The sequence below is a fragment of the Rana temporaria genome, chromosome 7, assembly GCF_905171775.1.
Source record: "Rana temporaria chromosome 7, aRanTem1.1, whole genome shotgun sequence".
Taxonomy (NCBI): Eukaryota; Metazoa; Chordata; class Amphibia; order Anura; family Ranidae; genus Rana; species Rana temporaria.
Genome location: NC_053495.1, coordinates 193278916 through 193301287, shown reverse-complemented (window position 1 = coordinate 193301287; position 22372 = coordinate 193278916). Strand labels below are relative to the sequence as shown.

Sequence of the window (22372 nt, the reverse complement as noted above, 5' to 3'; positions counted from 1 at the left end):
CAGTTCAGCGGCTTTTAAAATGCGGCCCAGATGCCGATTTTTGGAGCCGGCCTCTTTGACAATAGCTGGTTGTTAAGGTGCGTGCTGGGAAGCCGGCCGCTGTGTCCACCCAAAAATGGAACTTGCGCTTTTCGGAATCCCCCCTCCGGTGTGTGTGTATTCCAGGTATTCGCTCCTACGTCTGGGCATATGCCACGTCCGGTACCCCCCCTCCCCCCGCTGTCTTCCGGGAGACAGGTCCCAGAAGACAGCGGGGGCCAGTAGGAACGCGCACCGCGACTCACGCATGCACAGTAGGGAACCAGGAAGTGAAGCAGCAAAGCGTCACTTCCTGATTCCCTTACCGAGGGACAGATCGGCTTTGGGTGCCGACATTGTAGGTGCCCTGGACAGGTAAGTGTACACACACACACACAAAATCAGCATCTGCAGCATTTGTTGTAGCTGCTGACTTTAGTCGGGAAGCATTTATCCAACGGGGATGCACCATTCGATAGAACACTGGCATCCATAGAAAGCCGTTTTGATTCCCATTTCCTGCATATCGGATGGGGTTCAAAAAACGCATCCAATTCGCATATATGTAAACGGAGCCTAAAGCCCTGTACACACGATCGGATATCTGATGGAATCTAATCCAATGGATTTTTTGTCGGATATCAGATGAAAGGACGCCATCAGTCTTGCATACACACACACACACCATCAGTCAAAAATCTGACCGTGTCCAAATGCGGTGATGTAAAACACCACGACGTGCTGAGAAAAAATGAAGTTCATTGCTTTCGAGCATGCGTCGACTTAATTCTGAGCATGCGTGGATTTTTCTCCGATGGAGTTCCACACAGACAAATCAGATTTTTCTGTCGGTTTTTTTATCCATAGGAACAATTTAAAAAACTTGTTTTATTTATTTTTTCACCGATGGAAAAAAAAAGACTGATGGGGCCCACACACGATTGGTTTGTCCGATGAAAACAGTCTGTTTTCATCAGACAAACCGATCATGTGTACACGGCTTTAAAGCGGAGGTTCACCCTAAAACAATTCTATACCATTACATCCAGCATACTAACGACATGTATGCTTTTTTTTTTGCTGTACATACCGTTATATACAGGCATACCCCACTTTTAAGTCCACAGTGGGACCGGAGCATGTATGTAAAACTAAAATGTACTTAAAGCGAAGCAATACATTTTTTCACTTCTAGGCTGTAGTCGTGGGCGCCAGGGGGGCTGTAGTCGTGGGCGCCAGGGGGGCTGTAGTCGTGGGCGCCAGGGGGGCTGTAGTCGTGGGCGCCAGGGGGGCTGTAGTCGTGGGCGCCAGGGGGGCTGTAGTCGTGGGCGCCAGGGGGGGCTGTAGTCGTGGGCGCCAGGGGGGCTGTAGTCGTGGGCGCCAGGGGGGGCTGTAGTCGTGGGCGCCAGGGGGGGCTGTAGTCGTGGGCGCCAGGGGGGGCTGTAGTCGTGGGCGCCAGGGGGGGCTGTAGTCGTGGGCGCCAGGGGGGGCTGTAGTCGTGGGCGCCAGGGGAACACTCACATGTAAATAAGCTAATCAAATGCAGGGGGGGCCGCTGCAATCCATCCCCCGGACATCGCGCTGTGCACAGAGGACAGTTCTGTGGAGAGGCTGGATGGCATTCTGTGGCTGACAGGGAAGCCGGAAGAATCACTGAGTGAATGTGAAGTCACTGGAGGTGGGGACGCGGCCAGGATACAGGAAGAGCACGCTGGAACAGGGCAGGCTACGTGCTCAGAGCTTCAGTTCCGTCTAGTGCAGGTGCATGGAGCGGGAATATTTGTACTTGTGAGGCACTTTACGTACATTGGCGGGTATGTCCGTACTCGCGAGTGTATGTAAAGTGAATGTTCGTAAAGCGGGGTATGCCTGTAGTTCTTTTTCTTTTCTCACTCCCGCGGGGATCAGGCGTTCCTATGAAGAGGCGTAGATGATTGACGTGCGGATAAGGCGCGTCACTGGGACTCAGCTATATACGGCGCCTGCGCAGTCAGCTCTACACGGCTCCTAGTCTGTGCGCATACGCCGTATAGAGCCGAGTCCCAGTCCGGCTATTTTCGGAACGCGTGACGCGCCTTATCCGCACGTCAATCATCTACGCCTTTTCATAGGAACGCCTGATCCCCGCGGGAGTGAGAAAAGAAAAAGAACTATAAAACGGTATGTACAGCAAAAAAAAACACAAGCATGCTGTCGGAAGTATGCTGGATGAGTGGATGTAATGGTATATAGACGTTTTTTTTGGGTGAACCTCCGCTTTAAAGTACTGGGGTAACAAAAAAGAAATGCAGTGTATGGGAATAATATTTTTTATATACATACAAGGAATTGAATATAAGTTACTGTGAAATAAGGGAACAGCTGCCACCATTTTCAGCACCAGGAAATTTTAAATCAGCAGATTTATACAACATATCAAGCGTGTAGAATTATTTAAGAGCGGAAATTTTCGTCCTGTACCTCACCAGGGTGCTATAACTGTAATGTCTAGCGAGCCTGGGATTTTACTGCTGCGCTTGCTTCTCCGCTTCATCTCATCCATAAAAAAAAAAGCTTCCTACTCCAATAAAAAATTCTGCGCTCAATCTCACCACTTAGAAAGGACTCCTAGGACCAGGAATTAAGAAATATGCCTGTTCTGAGCGTACAGGAAAGAGCAATCACCCCCGACATGGCTACCCATCATATTTACATTTGGCAGCGAGTTAATTAGCGACTAGCATGGCGTGTGGCGAGTTGTGCGTGTGTGAGCGAGTGTGCAAATAGAACAGGAAAACCAATACATCCCAAAGAAAATAAAAAGGTATTTACAGAGCAACATCTGGCCAAAGAACTGCGAACCATAAGAGGGGGAAGAAGAAGCGCGAGAGAAGATTTGGCTTTAGGTCATTACAGGTGCGGACACAAAGCATGTGCACCTACACGAGAAAACAAACAGGAAATGTTATAAAATGGAAATATGACTCATGGAGGAGCGGCTCATCGCCAAGGGCACAATAAATCTATAAACCAATAATCACCGCTGCTAGAGTCCTAAACCGGCCGCTCAGAGATTGATTTACTAAAACTGGAGAGAGCAAAATCTGGTGCAGCTCTGCATAGAAACCAATCAGCTTCCAGGTTTTGTTGTCAAACCTTAAGAACAAGTTCGCCTTTATATAAAATAATAATAAAATGCACATCTTTTTACAGGATTATTAAAAAAAAAAAAAAAAAAAAAAAAAAAAAAATATTTTTTTAACCACTTAAGCCCCGGACCTTTAGGCAGCTAAATGCCCAGGCCAGGTTTTGCGATTCGGCACTGCGTCGCTTTAACAGACAATTGCGCGGTCGTGCGACGTGGCTCCCAAACAAAATTGGCGTCCTTTTTTCCCCACAAATAGAGCTTTCTTTTGGTGGTATTTGATCACCTCTGCGGTTTTTATTTTTTGCGCTATAAACAAAAATAGAGCAACAATTTTGAAAAAAATGCAATATTTTTTACTTTTTGCTGTAATAAATATCCCCCAAAAACATATAATTTTTTTTCCCCCCTCAGTTTAGGCCGATACGTATTTTTCTACCTATTTTTGGTAAAAAAATAAATAAAATAAAAAATCGCAATAAGCGTTTATCGATGGTTTGCGCAAAATTTATAGCGTTTACAAAATAGGGGATATTTTTATTGCATTTATTGCAATTTTTTTTTTACTACTAATGGCGGCGATCAGCGTTTTTTTTCGTGACATTATGGCGGACACTTCGGACAATTTTGACACATTTTTGGGACCATTGTCATTTTCACAGCAAAAAATGCATTTAAATTACATTGTTTATTGTGAAAATGACAGTTGCAGTTTGGGAGTTAACCACAGGTGGCGTTGTAGGAGTTAGTGTTCACCTAGTGTGTGTTTACAACAGTAGGGGGGTGTGGCTGTAGGTCTGATGTCATCGATTGCGTCTCCCCTATAAAGGGGATGACACGATCTATGCGCCGCCACAGTGAAGCACAGGGAAGCCGTGTTTACATACGGCTCTCCCCGTTCTTCAGCTCCGGGGGGCGATCGCGACCGTCATCCCGGATCGCTCCCCGAGGGAATCCGACGCACGCAGCGGAGAGGGTCCCGATCGGACCCCCGACCCGTGCAAAGGCAAGGACGTATATATACGCCCATCTGCCTGTCCGTGCCATTTTGCGGACGTAAATAGTCGTGCGGCGGGTGTTAAGTGGTTAAGGACCGCCGCACGCAGATATACGTCTGCAGAATGGCACGGCTGGGCACAAGGGCGTACATGTACGTCCCATTTAAAAGCCCAGCCATGGGCGGCGCACTCACGTCCCGGTCCTAAGCTCCGTGACCGTCCCCCCGCGGGAACTGCGTACCCGATCGCCGACAGTGTCCCGCGATCGGGTCACAGTGCTGAAGAACGGGGAGGGGAGAAGTGTGAACAAACCTTTCCCCCGTTCTTCCTAGTGAGCCTGTCACCGATCGTCTGTTCCCTGTCATAAGGAACGACGATCGGCGACGTCACACGCTAACCCACGCCCCCCCCACAGTAAGAAACAAATTAGGGCGGGGGTGTGGGGTGTCGTGCTTGCCCCCTCCCTTGGACTACAGGAGAGTCAGGACGCCCACTAACACACAGCTCAAATTACAAAATTACATCATTTTTTTTTCATAGAAATAAGAGCTCTCTTTTGGTGGTATTTACTCACCACTGTTTTATTATATCATAGCTTGATAAATTTGCTTTGAATCTAGGAGCCAGCTAAGTATTTTTTTTTTTTTTTTTTTTAAATAATAGAAGGAGCTTTATTTTCAAGGACAAAACCCCTTCTCTTGTGTGCACTGACAAAAGCCCATGCGCCAGGACACAATTTCTAGTCGCCATGGTGACCTGGGATTTGTCAAGCCCTGTATTTAATAAAAAAAAAAAAAATTCAACTTAGATAGATACACATATATTATAAAGATTTTTTTTTTTTTTTTTTTTTAATCTCCACCCTTTTTTAGTTTATAGAATAAATTAAAATAAATAAAATTAAAGCTCGACTAAATCCCAGGTCACCATGGTGACTAGAAAATTGTGTCTGGGCACATATATATATTTTTTCCTTCTGTTATAAAACATTTCCAATACAAACATAAAAAAAAAAAATAATAATAATAATAATAAAATAAATTATTATTTTTTATATATATATATATATATATATATATATATATATATATATATATATATATATATATATATATATATACACACACATACATACATACACATATACACACACACACACACACACACACACACACACACACACACACACACACACACACACACACACACACACACACACACACACACACACACACACACATATATATATATATACACACACACACACACATTTCATAAATGTAGACCAAATTGTATTCTGCCACATGTCTTGTTTATATAAAAAAAAAAAAAAAAAGATTCCACTAAGTGCATGTTAATTGGTTTGAATGAATGTTATTCAAAACTATGGTACACACACACACAATGGAATTTAGGCAGCTATACTGTAATGGTGGTGATCAGCGACTTATAGTGTGACTGCGATAGGTTTTGGGCAGCCGGGCGTTACGTGACATGGACGTCGCAAGTGACACCAATACAGTGATCAATGATAATAATGTACACTTGCTAAGAATGGGTTAAAGCGGAGTTCCGGCCACAATTTCACTTTTTAAATATAAATACCCCTGTAATACACAAGCTTAATGTATTCTAGTAAAGTTAGTCTGTAAACTAAGGTGCGTTTTGTTAGGTTGTTACAGCATTTAGACACTTTATAAAATAGAAATTGACTGGGGCCATCTTAAGTGTGGGCATCGTGAAGCCAGACTGTATGACTTCCTGGATTTCAGCCTTGCAGATTTCGCACATGCTCAGTGCTGCACAAGCAGTGTCAGATCAGGTTTCAGCACCTGTACTGTCCAAGTCACATGATTCTTTGAGACTGGGGAGTGCACAGACTCCTGGAAAGTTACACCCACTACATTCCCAGGAGTCTGTGCGGTGTAGGTTAGGAAGCATTAAGCACCTAGGTGCAGGAAGTGGGAAGATTAACTATTCTGCCTAGCAACAACACTTTGAAGGCATCTAAAAAAAAAAAATTCCGTAAGCCTAGGTTCATACTGCTGCGAATTCAAAATTGCCGTAAAATGCGGCCGAAATCGCAAATAGTAGTACAGGAACTACTTTTTGAAATCGCAGATGCGGCGTCGCACTGATTAGGACAGTGCCATTGCCGCCGATTTGAGATGCGATTTGACATGTCAAATCGCACCTCAAATCGTTCCAAATCGTACCCAGTGTGAACCAGGGCTAAAGGACTAATGACATTTTTTTAAAACTACTGATGTAATGTTATATTTATGGGTGGAACTCCACTTTAATTGTGTCCCTAACAATATGTAACGTCTGCTGCTTTTACTTTCTGATCTGGTTGTTTTTTCTCCCCGCTTATCATGGAGAAGTAACAGCTAGATCGCTGCTCGCTGTACACAGTTTTGTAAACACAGAACTGTGTGTGATTGGACACAGATTATCAACAGGTTTCCGGCTGAAATCTGCTGCTGTGATTGGACACGGCACGGGTTGGCAGATGGCGCACGCATGCGCAACCCAAACCCAGAAGCAAGCCGGAAATGAACATGTAGATTGCCTGCACCTGTTCATGTATATTTACTGTGATCGGTCAGCAGGAGGGTAACAGACCCCGGTTTTATCCCTTGTGGGGGACAATCCGTTCCTCTGTGAAAAACATTTCAGTCATTGGACGGATCGATCACGTGGTAAACTGCCGCTATCAGCGACGATTTACCGTGATCCGGCGGTCACGGACATTCCCGTGTGCGCGCGGGAGCGCGATTCTGGGAGGACATCCATGGACGTCCTCCCAGAGTTAAGCAACCGCCTTGTAGACGTATATCGTCTATAGGGCGGTTGGTAACGGGTTAAATACTACGGAGCTCCTCACGTCGGTCAGTTGCGGTTCCGTTGCATTTATAAAAATCCTGAATGTTGCATTTTTGGTGAAATTAAATAAAAAAAAAGGGGGGGGGCACATAAAACACACCTCCACATTAAAATTCATTGAAAACAGTTTGTAAAAGGAGCCATGTGCAAGCCCCCCCATTACACTCTACCCCACCCCCCCCCCCATCTTTACATCATGCCCCCCCCCATACACTCCATCCCTCTGCTATAAACTGACCCCCCCCCTCATACCATCTCTACACCACACCTCTCTCACCCCCCCCCCCCACAACCTTTCCTACATCCCTTTGCTTCATACTAACACCCCCAAAACCATCTTTACACCCCCCCCCTACTGCTTCATACCGACAACCCCCCCCCCCCACCACGATCCAACCCCATGTTTACATTGCTTCCCCCCCACTTCACACAACAATCCCCTCATCTTCAAACTGACCCCCCTCCCACCCACCTTCCAACACCATCTTTATATCACACCCCCCTATTTCTTAACTCCCAACTACCCCCCCCCCCCCCATATACATGCCATCCTATACTCCCTCAATACTCTTGCTACTTACACTGCCCCCCCCCCCCCATTTTTAACAGCAACACCCCCATAACACACAGACCCCACCCCACAAAGCATCACCACTTACCCCCCCCCCCAATACCATCACCAGTGACACTTCCAAAACAGTAACCCCCTCCCCACCTTTTAATACCCCTCTAAATACCCCTCATCCCCCATTGATACACCCCTCCCCCAACACACATATAAACACCCCCCCCCCATGTCCTCATCAGTGACACATCCAAAACAGCCCTGACATCATCCTGTCCCCTCCCCCCACCTGTCATACCCCTCCCCCGTCATGTTACCCCCCCTCTCCCCACCTGTCATACCCCTCCCCCCACCTGTCATACCCCTCCCCCCACCTGTCAGAACCTTTGCCCGGCATCCCCCCCCCACCTGTCATACCCCCTTCTCCCCTCCATCTGTCATTAACCCCCCCTCTCCCCTCCATCTGTCATACCCCCCCTCCATCTGTCATTAACCCCCCCCTCTCCCCTCCATCTGTCATTAACCCCCCTCACACCCTCCCCCACCTATCATACCCCCCCTCTCTCCTCCATCTGTCAATAACCCCCCTCACCTGTCATACCCCCCCTCTCCCCCCCATCTGTCATACCCCCCCTCTGTCATACCCCCCCTCTCCCCTCCATCTGTCATGTTACCCCCCCCCCTCCCCCATCATACACACCCCTCCCCCCGTACCATGGATATCCTTGTGTCCGATGCTGTGGCTCCGGATGAGGGAGGAGAGGCGGCGGATGTCTCCCCGGAACACACACTCATGGACGGGGAAGCAGGCCTGGCTGAGGGCCGGGTTGGACGGGATGATCCGGTGATTGGAGAAGCTTTTGGCGTTCTTATTCCTCCCGCCTTCCCCTCCGCTATCCTCGTCCGGCTCCAGCAGCTCGTCCTCCTTGCTCGGCTTGTGGTCCCGGCGCAGGGGACGGAGCTTCTCCCCGGTCATTGGAGCGGCTCACACCCGGGACATCCCTTCCCTCACAGGAACAGCGGAGGACCTCCCGCGGCCATCTTACGGCGCAAATCTCGCGAGATCTCTACTACGAGCCTGCGCGAGACTTCCGCCGCAGAGAGGGGGGAGTGGGCGGAGACACATGCGGGAGAACAGAACGGGGCGCGCACCAGGGAAGCACGTGATTGGCCGAATCAACAGAATACATAGAGGCGGGGGGCGGGGCTGGCTGTCCAACCTGTTCCAAGTGTTATCAATGTGAAGGGGCGGGGCTAAAGCTTCTTAAAGGGGAAAGTGAATCACTTCTCTACCTGTTGTGTGTTCTGTGATAGAATGTTATTTATAGATTTAGAGATGTATATTTATAGGGCTAGATTCAGATAGGTCAGCGGATCTTTAGATCCGCTAACCTATCTGATTTACGTTACGCCGCCGCAATTAGCACTTGCCTCTAAAGTTGCGGCAGCGTATCGTTAATCCCCCGGCGGAATTCAAATTCTGCCGCTAGGGGGCGTGTACAATTTAAATCAGGCGCGTCCCCGCGCCGATCGAACAGTGCATGCGCCGTCCGCAAATTTTCCCAGCGTGCATTGCTCCAAATGACGTCACAAGGACTTCATTGGTTTTCGACGTTAACGTAAATTACGTCCGGCCGTATTCGCGAACGACTTACGCAAATGATGTAAAAAATTCAAAACTCGTCGCGGGAACGACGGCCATACTTAACATAGGATATGCCGCACTTACCCCTCCTATAGCAGAGGTATCTTTCCGCCGGAAAAAGCCGAACGCAAACGATGTAAAAAAAAAGCGCCGGGCGGTCGTTCGTTTATGAATCGGCGTAAATGCTCATTTGCATATTTGACGCGTAAAAGATACGGAAGCGCCACCCAGCGGCCGGCCTGGTATTGCAGCCTAAGATCCGACGGTGTAAGTCACTTACACCTGTTGGATCTTAGACTTATCTATGCGTAACTGATTCTATAAATCAGGCGCATAGATACGACGGCCGGACTCAGAGATACGACGGCGTATCTTCTTTCTGAATCCGGCCCATAGTCTATAGATCTCTCTGAGTTCTGCCGTCGTATCTATGCGCCTGATTCTTAGAATCAGTTACGCATAGATTTTTATTAGATCCGACCGGCGTAAGTCGGATCATAACTGCATATTTACGCTGGCCGCTAGGGGCGTGTACGCTGATTTACGTCTAGAAATATGTAAATCAGCTAGATACGCAAATTCACGAACGTACGCCCGGCCGACGCAGTACAGTTACGCTGTTTACGTTAGGCTTTTCCCGGCGTAAAGTTACCCCTGCTATATGGTGGCGTACATGCGGCGTACCAATGTTAAGTATGGACGTCGCTCCCGCGTCAAATTTTTAATATTTTGCGTAAGTCGTCCGTGAATGGGGCTGGACGTCATTTACGTTCACGTCGAAACCCATACGTCCTTGTGGCGTACTTTGGAGCAATGCACACTGGGATACTTTCACGGACGGCGCATGCCCTGTTCGTGAAAAACGTCAATCACGTCAGGTCACAAGTTATTAACATAAAACACGCCCCCCTGTTCCAAATTTGAATTAGGCGGGCCTTTTTACGCTACGCCGCCGCAATTTACGGAGCAAGTGCTTTGAGAATACAGCACTTGCCCGTCTAAGTTGCGGAGGCGTAACGTAAATCGGATACCTTACGCCCGCGCAAAGATACGCAGAACTACGAGAATCTGGCCCTTAATCTTTATTTTTTGCTAGAAAATTACTTAGCAGGGGCGGACTGACAACTCATATGGGGCCCCGGGCAATAGGAGATTATGGGGCCCCCGAGTAATAGGAGATTATGGGGGCCCCGGGTAATAGGAGATTATGGGGGCCCCCGGCAATAGGAGATTATGGGGGCCCGCGGCAATAGGAGATTATGGGGGGCCCCCCGGCAATAGGAGATTAGGGGGCCCCCAGGCAACAGGAGATTACGGGGCCCCCGAAATTAGGAGATTATGGGGCCCCCGGGTAATAGGTGATTTTGGGGCCCCTGGGCAATAGGAGATTATGGGGCCCCCGGGTAATAGGAGATTATGGTGGCCAACGGGTAATAGGAGATTATGGGGGCCCAAGGGCAATAGGAGATTATGGGGGCCCAAGGGCAATAGGAGATTATGGGGGCCCCCGGCAATAGGAGATTATGGCGGCCCCCGGAAATAGGAGATTATGGGCCCCCCAGGCAATAGGAGACTATGGGGCCCAGGCAATAGGAGATTATGGCGGCCCCCGGAAATAGGAGATTATGGGCCCCCCAGGCAATAGGAGACTATGGGGCCCAGGCAATAGGAGATTATGGCGGCCCCCGGAAATAGGAGATTATGGGCCCCCCAGGCAATAGGAGACTATGGGGCCCAGGCAATAGGAGATTATGGGGCCACCGGGTAATAGGAGTTTATGGGGCTACACAGTATACACACACATACAGTATACAGACACACAATATACACACAGTATACGCACACACAATGAAAAGGTACTGGAGAGGCGGGGCAGCTATAATCCTGGGATTTTTTTTAAAAACACAGATTTTTACATACTGTCCCTGGTTTTACTGAGGCTGGCAACTCTGATGGGGCCCCCTAGTGGCATGGGGGCCCTCGGGCAGTGCCCAATTGCCCGAATGGTCAGTCCGCCCCTGTTACTTAGAACCCCCATACATTATCCTCTTAAAGGGTTACTAAAGGATTTTTTTTTTTTAGCTAAATAGCTTCCTTTACCTTACTGCAGTACTGGTTTCATGTCCTTATTGTTTGTTTTTGCTTTGAAGTAGCTGTAATTCTGCTGTGATCTCCACACTTCCTGGTTGCCTGTTTCCTTATAACCATCATACTGGGAGATTTTCACGGTGGTCTAAGCTGTCATTACTGTGTGTCTAAAACTCCTCAGAACCAATCAGATTCATTTTAAAAACAAAACACTGCCCTGGATTTGTTTGTTTTTGTTCTGTGAGTCTTCCCGACTCACCTCTCACCCGGAAATTCATGTATGTACCTTTAAAACCGAAAGTGAAACTAGAGGCACGTTATATGATAGATTAAATTCAATTTTTAATCATTTTTAAAAGGAATCAGTTAACTTTTATGTCTCTATACCCAATAAACAGTCATTTCAGCAAAAAAATTGTTTTCCTTTAGTGACCCTTTAAGCCCCGAGCCTGTTTTTCAGACTCAGTGTTTACACGTTAAAAACACGTTTTTTTGCTAGAAAATTACTGAGAACCCCCAAACATTATATATTGTTATTTTTTCTAACACCCGAGAGAATAAAATGGAGGTCATTGCAATACTTTTTGTCACCACGTATTTGCGCAGCGGTCTTACAAGCGCACTTTTTTTAGAAAAAATGAATTAAAAAATAAGGCAACAGTAAAGTTAGCCCAATTCTTTTTTATTGTGTGAAAGATAATGTTATGCCGAGTAAAATTATACCCAACAAGTCACGCTTCAAAATTGTGCCCGCTCGTGGAATGGTGACAAACAATTACCCTTAAAAATCTCCATAGGCGACATTTAAAAAAATTCTACAGGTTGCATCTTTTGAGTTCTAGGGCTCCGTGGTCTCCCAGACATCTAGGGCAATGTGAGTTCGGCCTCGCCCCCCCCCCCCATTTTGAACAATCTAGCCGGCGTATAGGGAACTCTCAGGACAATATACAGCTGGGACAGATGTAGGGACACATTAACCACTTGCTTACTGGGCACATATACCCCCCTCCTGCCCAGGTGAAATTTCAGCTTCCGGCACTGCGTCGCTTTAACTGACAATTGCGCGGTCGTGCGACGTGGCTCCCAAACAAAATTGACGTCCTTTTTTCCCCCACAAATAGAGCTTTCTTTCGGTGGTATTTGATCGCCTGTATGGTTTTTATTTTTTGCGCTATAAACAAAAAAGAGCGACAATTTTGAAAAAAAATACAATATTTTTTACTTGTTGCTATAATAAATAGCCCAATTTAAAAAATAAATAAATAAATAAAATTCTCAGTTTAGGCCGATACGTATTCTACATGTTTTTGGTAAAAAAAAAAAAAATCGCAATAAGCGACTGGTTTGCGCAAAAGTTATAGCGCCTACAAAATAGGGGACAGAATTTTTTTTTTATTATTATTATTTTTTTACTAGTAATGGCGGCGATCTGCGATTTTTATTGGGACGGCGACATTATGGCAGACACATCGGACACATTTTTGGCGCCATTCACATTTATACTGCGATCAGTGCTATAAATATGCACTAATTACTGTATAAATGTGACTGGCATTGAAGGGGTTAACACTAGGGGGTGAGAAAGGGGTTAAATATGTTCCCTGTATAGTATTCTAGCTGTAGGTGGAGGAGGGTGACTGGGGGAGGTAACCGATCTATGTCCCTATGTACAAGAGACACAGATCGGTCTCCTCTCCAGAGACAGGACGCTGTCTCTGTGTGAGCCGGTAATGAGAGATGATCTCATATGTTTACATTTGAGATCATCTCTCATTGGCTGCACAGATCGCATAGCAAACGGCCACTCTGATTGGCCGTTCGCCGCGATCTGTGATTGGCTGTGTCCAAGGGAGCGCGCGCGGGGAACGCCAAAAGGGGCGGACGTCAATTGACGTCCAGTTGGATTTTCAGGTCCGCGCTGTAGCCATCATTCGGCTATAGCACGGGCCTCAGGTGGTTAAAGGAGCACAGCTGTACTGCCTGCCGTGCCAACTCCCACTATTCATCCTCAAAGGTGCCCACATCCCTCTCCCACTTGCTCGCCGCCCCCAGAGGGAAGCTCTCCAGGTGTGTGTGGAGGAGCATGGAATATCATCTGGATATGAAGCCCCTGAACTGCGATATCTCCGCCATGTATCGGAATACAGGGGTCGGAGAAAGAACCCACGGAGCCCCGCCAGACTGAGGCGCTACTGCACGTCGCAGTTGCATGTAATAAAAAAGCATCGACTGGGGGACACAGAACTGCTCCCTCAGATCAGAAAAAGGGCGCAGCTTCCCATCAGAAAAAAATGTGCTTCCTCCACCGCCCCCCAACAGTTGTAGTTCCTCGTAGTGCCCATTGGCCCATATTGGGCTGTAGGCATACCTCACAACTGTCCCTGATTTCGAGGGATTGTCCCTGATTTGGGGCAATGTCCTTCTTTCCTCCTTATTTGTCCCTCATTTTGGTCTGATCTCTATAGATGTATATAAAATATATAAAATGCACTTTTTATCATTCAAAAAGTGTTTCCCAGTGCTAAACCTTTCATCTGATTTCTAAATTGCTGCATTTGTAAATTCCAAGAGCCAATATAAAGGAATAGTAGTGGTAAAAAAAAAAAACACTTGTGGGTTTAACCAATATTTTTTTGTATAATTCTCCTTTAAGGGGGCGTGGCAAGGGGTGTGTCCTATGCCTGCATACTTTTGCTGATAGGTGTCCCTCATTCCCATCTCAGAAAGTTGGGAGGTATGTGTAGTCGGTGAACCCATCCACTGCCTGAAGCTGCCTGAGCTTGTTCCAAACTTTTTGCATGAGGACATATGTCGGGAATCGTTTGTTTGAAATCTTTGCCATATTATTAAAAATATATATATTTTTTTAAATCCCATGTACTGTATATAAGTATTCACAGCTGTAATCAGGGCCGGATTTGCTTTCCCTGCCGCCCCAAGGCCAGGTTCCGCAATGTACCTCCTCCCCGCCAACCGAACCACCCCCCCAAATCAATTGAGAATGGCAACCGGGTGGCAGGGTTAGTTCAAATATATATATATTTTTTTTACTTTTTTATCACTTTTTTTTTACATTTGTAGCTTGTCGTTTACTTTTTTAATTTTTATATCATTTTCTTATTTTTCTTATTTACTTTTTAATTACTTTTTTATTTTAATAATTTAATTATTATTTCTTATTTTTTTTTAATCAAATTTTTTTCCACTTAACTTTATTGTTATCACACGGGAGAAAACAATTCCCTGTGTGATAGCAGTTGGAGGTGACAGGTTCTCTTTATTGACCCTGTCACCTCCAAAACAGGAGTCCTAGCACTGTGCTAGAACTCCTGTCACAGCTGAGATGGGAAGAGCACAGCTCACCTTTCTCACTGTGTACAGCAGCGGCAGGGACGGGAGACAGACTCGGCGGCCGGGGGTAGGACGGAGTCCCGAAGACAGAGCCAGCAGAGAGAGGTATGTGGGGTGGAGAGAGGGGAGGACAGATGACAGCACACATTATACAAGTGATTTTGGCGCCGCAATCACTTGTTAACTAGTAGCCGACCAGCCGCCGTCATTCTACGGCGGCAGGTCGGCTCTCCTGGGCGAGAGCCTGTCATACTACGTCGGCTCTTAGAGCGGCCACTAGGGGCTCGTGCGCACGCGCCCTCCGCTCGCCCCCGACTCCCGTGCGTGTGCCCGGCGGGCTCGATCGCCGCCGGGCACACGCGATCGCTCGTTACAGAGCGGGGAACGGGAGCTGTGTGTGTAAACACACAGCTCTCGGTCCTGTCAGTGGGGGAAATGCTGATCTTCTGTTCATACAATGTATGAACCGAGGATCAGTGTTTCCCCTAGTGAGGCCACCCCCCCCCCACAGTAAGAACACACCCAGGCATACTTAACCCCTTCCCCGCCCCCTAGTGTTAACCCCTTCCCTGCCAGTGGCATTTTTATAGTAATCCAATGCATTTTTATAGCACTGATCGCTATAAAAATGCCAATGGTCCCAAAAATGTGTCAAAAGTGTCCGAAGTGTCCGCCATAATGTCGCAGTACCGAAAAAAAATCGCTGATTGCCGCCATTACTAGTAAAAAAAATATATTAATAAAAATGACATAAAAATACCCCCTATTTTGTAAACACTATAACTTTTGCGCAAACCAATCAATAAACGCTTATTGCGATTTTTTTACGAAAAATATGTAGAAGAATACGTATCGGCCTAAACTGAGGAAAAAAAATGTTTTTTTATATATTTTTGGGGGATATTTATTATAGCAAAAAGTAAAAAATATTATTTTTTTTCAAAATTGTCACTCTATTTTTGTTTATATCGCAAAAAATAAAAACCGCAGAGGTTGATCAAATACCACCAAAAGAAAGCTCTATTTGTGGGGAAAAAAGGACGCCAATTTTGTTTGGGAGCTACGTCGCACGACCGCGCAATTGTCAGTTAAAGCGACGCAGTCCCGAATCGCAAAAAGTGCTCTGGTCTTTGGGCAGCAATATGGTCCGGGGGTTAAGTGGTTAACGAGTGAGCGGATTCCCCACACACTACATTTGGTTCTGCTAGAAAGCAACCTACCGCCCTTAACTGTATGTTTGGGCCATCTGGGGACTCCATGCCGCTGCCGCCCTATGGTGCCCTGTCGCCCCGAGGCCTGGCCTTGGTGGCCTTGTGGGAAATCCGGGCCTGGCTGTAATTGAAGCACCTGTGGCACCAATTACACCCTCAAGTATTTTGGAGTATGATGCTACAAGCCTGGCACACCTATTTTTGGGCAGTTTCTTCCATTATTATTTGCAGGAGCCCAGCCATTTTCATATCTCTCTAGAGATGTTCATATATATATATAAAAAAAGTGATCTCAGCCTGTTCAGCTAAAAATACATCAGTGTTTATATCTGTCGGCGCCAGAAATGACGTCAGGACGTTGCTCCCGGCCTACGAAGATTGCAGAGACTGCCGGGGATCATCTGGTCTTCTGTCTGCTCTATGGTAAATGGCCACCAACCCACCGATCGCACGGGCAAGCCGGTAAAAGCATCCGAGGGTGGCAGGAGGGGGGGGGGGGGACGTCTCTCCCGCCACCTATAAAAACAATCAAGCAGCTCAACAGCCGCTATGATTGTTTTTACATGACAGGGAATCGCCAGCAGTAAAAAATTATGTCTGTTAAGACCCCTGATATCTCACCAAAGCCCCCCCCCCCCCCAACAGGGCTGATAAAAAAGAGTAAAGAATCGTAATAAATAATAAAAAAAATTGTAATAAATAAAATAAAAAACACACTGACACTGTCCACGCCCCCCCCCCCCTTAAAAAATGAACACATTGTCAAATAAATAAATGTAAAAAAAAAAACTGTCACATGAGATAAAAAAAAGTATCGGTAATCAGTATCAGCGAGTACTTGAAAAAAAGTATCGGTACTTGTACTCTTGTGCCTTAACAAAGTGGTATCGGGACAACCCTAGTTCAGGCAAAGTGTAATATAAGCAGAGTTGGGTTGTAGATGACTAAATAGTCACGGGGACCAGGACTTGTTACCAAAATGACATTAGCAATCACAAACCAAAGCTAGTCTAGAAGGAAGAAGATTTTTTAGACGCTTACCCCGACTTGTTCATTCCCCAACTTGTTCATTCCCTGACTTAGTTGGGGTAGGCGGTACACTTTGGTGGGGGTGGGTCAGCCACGCCCTGTGACCTTTGACCTCTGGGAACCCGCCTTCTGACCTTTGACCTCTGGGGGAGGTCCCTGTTCCAATTCCTGAATCCTAGCCATATTCTTCAATCGGAAACCCTAACCCTCTAACTCTAAACCCTAACACTAACCCTAACCCTTAACCCTAACCCTAATCCTAACCCCAACCCTAACCCTAACTATAGTTTAAAGCAGATACTATGGGCCAGATTCACAAAAGGGATACGCCGTCGTATCTCTGTTTCTATCTATGCGACTGATTCATAGAATCAGTTACGCATAGATATCCCTAAGATCCGACAGGTGTAATTGTTTTACATTGTCGGATCTTAGGATGCAGTACTGCGGCCACCGCTGGGGGGAGTTTGCGTCGTAAACCAGCGTCGGGTATGCAAATTAGGAGTTACGGCGGATCCCCGACGGATTTTCACGTTCGCTACGTCGCCGCTAGTCTAGTTTCCCGTCGCAAAGTTAGTCGTCGTTTTTGGTGTCTTAACTTTACACAGCAATCGTATTGCTGTATAAAGTATGGCCGTCGTTCCCGCGTCTAAATTTAAAAATGAACGTCGTTTGCGTAAGCCGTCCGGGAATACGGAATTACGCTACGCTCGTCGCCGTTCGAAAAAATTACGTCACTGCGCGCAAAGCACGACGGGAATTGCGAAACGGAGCATGCGCAGTAGGTCCGGCGCGGGAGCGCGCCTAATTTAAATGGCACACGCCCATTTGAATTGGCCCGCCTTGCGCCGGACGGATTTACGATGCACCGCCGCAAGTTTCCAGGTAAGTACTTTGTGGATCGGGCACTAAAACTGGAAACTTGCGGCGGTGTAACGTAAACGGGTTACGTTACACGGCCGCAAATGTATGTGAATCTGGCCCTCTGTGCCCGAGCTGCATTCTTGATTCAGGCCAGCAGATGGCATGAGAACTTTCTGAAAGCAGTGCACCTTTTTAGAGGAATCTGTTGAAAACATAGAAGAGTGAGGGCAGAAAAAGACCAAGTAGTCTATCAGTGAATGTGATTATTTTTTTTCTTTTATTTCATGTTTGTTTATTTTTTTATTTATTTTTTAACTTTTTTTATTTTGCATGAGAATAATGAGCAATAGTATTACTCATGTGGGGTCTGTGTAGAAGGCTGTGCAGTAAAGAGGAAGTACAAACAGGTGGCTGATCAGCGTCCCACCTGCAGCTAAAAAATACATTAAAATCCTTATTACAAATCCACTTTAAAAATCTTTAAAAAGGCTTTTTCCACAAATAGCTAGATTCATGTAGGGGCGCGCATCTTTAAGGCGGCGTAGCGTACCGTATTTACGCTACGCCGCCTTAAGTCAGAGAGGCAAATACTGTATTCACAAAGTACTTGCCTCCTAAGTTACGGCCGTGTAGCGTAAATGTGGCCGGCGTAAGCACGCCTAATTCAAATGAGGATGAGGGGGCGTGTTTTATGTTAATGGAGGGTGACCAGACGTGATTGACGTTTTTTACAAACGGCGCATGCGCCGTCCGTGTACATATCCCAGTGTGCATTGCTCCAAAGTACGCGGCAAGGACGTATTGGTTTCGACGTGAACGTAAATTACGTCCAGCCCTATTCACGGACGACTTACGCAAACGACGTAAAATTTTCACATTTCGAAGCGGGAACGACGGCCATACTTAACATTGACTAGGCCAGCTATTTGATTGAATAACTTTACGCCGGAAAATGCCTTACGTAAACAGCGTATCTTTACTGCAACGGGCGCACGTACGTTCGTGAATCGGCGTATCTAGGCATTTACATATTCTACGCCGAACTCAGCGAAAGCGCCACCTAGCGGCCAAACGAAAAATTGCACCCTAAGATACAACGGAGCAGGCTGTCTTATCTTAGATAGGTTTAAGTGTATCTCAGTTTGAGAATACACTTAAACTTAGGACGGCGCAGATTCCGAGTTAGGTCGGCGTATCTACTGATACACCGGCCTAACTCTCTCTGAATCCACCTAAAAATGTTTTTGAAACATCCATGTTGTAAAGTAGAAAGAAATGGAGACCTTACAACATACACAAAAAAACAGTTTGTGGGACACAGATGCTCAAATCGCGACACCACGTCCCATGTAGAGTATATAGAAAGAAATGAAGAAAGGGTAACAAACCCTGGGACTTTTAACGGTGTCAAATTAAACAAATACTATAGACATAGTAAAAATAGATTTTTTTATTTTACAAAATAGAACATTAAAATTTGTACATGAATACACAGGACATATCATGCTCAACCATGAGCTAAAGACCTGTGCCACGATTGCTCTACATGTTTCGCTCTCAACGAGCATCTTCAGGAGCTGTACAGGTAATACTGAAAGTCATAAAGAGAATATATAAGGGATGGAACAACGCATGAGTGAATCATCATAAATGAATAGATATTCATAAACATATTGGAATATTAGGTAGACAATTACAGACAAAATGTGTAACTGTAAAATCAATAACTATAGCGTAAATAAGTTTCGATAATAAAGTCAGATGCAAATACCGTTTAGGCACAGCTCACCAAATTAGGCCAGTTTTAATCCACATAGATACACTTCAAAGCAGGAGGGACTTGTTGAAAAATATATATATAAATCACATGTCGCCATATCTTGCCATAGGAACCATGAATCACACCCCACTCACTATTCAATCACTGGGTTATAGCACATAGGAGCGAAACATGTAGAGCAATCGTGGCACAGGTCTTTAGCTCATGGTTGAGCATGATATGTCCTCTGTGGATGGCTATTTATGTACAAATTTTAATGTTCTATTTTGTAAAATGTCTATAGTATTTGCTTAATTTGACACCGTTAACCACTTCCCGACGGCCGTACGAATATGTGCGGCCGCGGGGTGGTTCTAAATCTCTGACAGGACGCATATATGCGTCCTCCGCTCTTCCAGGCCACTAGAGGGCATGCAAAACGCCGCCGGCGGCGCGCGCGTGCCCGCCGCATTCCTGAGATACCGATGCGCGTGCCTGGCGGCCGCGATGGCCGCCAGGCACTCGCAATCGGTGGTTACAGGGACAAGGACATGGATCTCTGTGTGTAAACACAGAGATCCACGTCCTGTCAGGGGAGAGAGGAGACCGATCTGTGTCCCTTGTACATAGGGACACAGCATCGGTCACCTCCCCCAGTCACCCCCTCCCTCCACAGTTAGAACACACCCAGGGAATACATTTAACCCCTTCCTCACCCCCTAGTGTTAACCCCTTCACTGCCAGTCACATTTATACAGTAATGGGTGCATTTTTATAGCACTGATCGCAGTATAAATGTGAATGGCGCCAAAAATGTGTCAAAAGTGTCCGATGTGTCCGCCATAATGTCGCAGTCCCAATAAAAATCACAGATCGCCGTCATTATTAAAAGTAATAATAATTCTGTCCCCTATTTTGTAAGCGCTATAACTTTTGCGCAAACCAGTCGCTTATTGCGATTTTTTTTTTTTACCAAAAATATGTAGAAGAATACGTATCGGCCTAAACTGAGAAAAAAATGTTTTTTTTATTTTTTTTAAAATGGGCTATTTATTATAGTAACAAGTAAAAAATATTAACTTTTTTCAAAATTGTCGCTCTTTTTTTGTTTATAGCGCAAAAAAAAAAAAACGCAGAGATGATCAAATACCACCAAAAGAAAGCTCTATTTGTGGGGAAAAAAGGACGCCAATATTGTTTGGGAGCCACGTCGCATGACCGCGCAATTGTCAGTTAAAGCGACGCAGTGCCAGAAGCTGAAATTTCACCTGGTCAGGAAGGGGTATACGTGCCCAGTAAGGAAGTGGTTAAAAGTCCCAGGGTTTGTTACCCTTTCTCCATTTCTTTCTATATACTCTACATGGGATGTGGTGTCGCGATTTGAGCATCTGTGTCCCACAAACTGTTTTTTTGTGTATGTTGTAAGGTCATTGACAGTGTCCTCTATGCAACATATTTCTACATGTTTCGCCCCATGGCTTCTTCAGAAATATGCATACAGGATTAGGGATGCACCAGTATCGGTATTCGCCCAAATGCTCCCAATACTGAAACATTGTGGTGCGATTTGTGTCAATGCAAAATGAATGGCTTCAAATCACACTGCAAAGAATCACATGCGCTCTTGTGTGTGTGTTTAGAAAGGGAAATGCGCCATCTAGTGGACAGTTTAAAAAAAGTTAGAATTTACAGTACATATCTGGCCACATACAAAATAATCTACATAGGTGTCCCAGTCCACCGATGATAGAAAATCATGGCAGCTGGAGGTGCTCACAGGGGTGGAGGCAGTCTAACCCCAAGCTGACATCACTTCCGCCAGGGGAGGGCTGGCAGGGGGGGCAGGGTGGAAATCTCCCCCCGGGCTGGTGACACTATGCACAGCCACCGGCCGCCACTACCAAATGCTGTTTTTGCAGAGCAGGAATATGCCTGCTGGAGCTCTGTTAACACAGTTCACGGCCGCTGCTCACCTCCCACTGGTGGACTCTGATGTAATGGGGGCCTCTGTGCGGACTCTGATGAAAGGGGGGCCTTTGTGCGGACTCTGATGTAAGGGGGGTCTCTGTGCGGACTCTGATGTAAGGGGAGCCACTGTGTGGACTCTGATGTAAGGGGGGCCACTGTGTGGACTCTGATGTAAGGGGGGCCTCTGTGCGGACTCTGATGTAAGGGGACCTCTGTGCGGACTCTTGTGATCATGAAAAATCTTAGACTGTTTTCCTCAATCCATCACTTTTCCACGCTCTTTGGGCCACTTGACTGGACTTGCCCCCCAGGCCTAAGGCTGCCAGCCCTCCCCTGACTTCCGCCCTATACCTACAGGATGCCGCAACCTCTCTTCCAGCTTTGGTAGCATCTCCAGCAGCTGCGATTTGCTATCATCCATAGACCGGATGTGTAGATTATTTTGCATGTGGCCAGATACAGGTATGTACAGTGAGTTCTAAAAAAAATTCAATTTCAGAAATTTCGAATTTTCCATTTTTTATTTTTCTAATTTTCGAATATTCGAATTTGCAAATTTTTTATTTTTCGAATTTGCGAATTTTTTATTTTTAGAATTTTCGAATTTTTCATTTTCAATTTTCAAAATTACGAATTTTCGAATTTCGAATTTCAAAAATGTCCACAAAATGTTTTTGATAACATTCAGTGTGTACTGAATGTTATCAAAAACATTTGTGAATGTATGTTTCGCCCCATGGCTTCTTCAGGAAGTATGCATACAGGGTACAACCAAAAATACAAAAAATATGGATAAGATACAAGATATCATTTGAAAAAAATGCATTGTATGAAGAGATAAGAGAACCCACCCAAACACAGACCAG

At 46.0% G+C, this 22372-nt stretch overlaps 1 protein-coding gene across 1 annotated transcript in view; it reads right to left on the bottom strand.

Moving 5' to 3' along the window:
- ANKRD13C (ankyrin repeat domain 13C) overlaps positions 1–8663 on the bottom strand; it is a 55209-nt gene extending 46546 nt beyond the window's left edge. The window contains exon 1 of the mRNA XM_040360713.1: positions 8306–8663. Coding sequence (XP_040216647.1) covers positions 8306–8567 — 262 coding nt within the window. The 5' untranslated portion in view covers positions 8568–8663. The remainder of the gene's footprint in view (positions 1–8305) is intronic.
- Positions 8664–22372: the final 13709 nt, after the last annotated feature.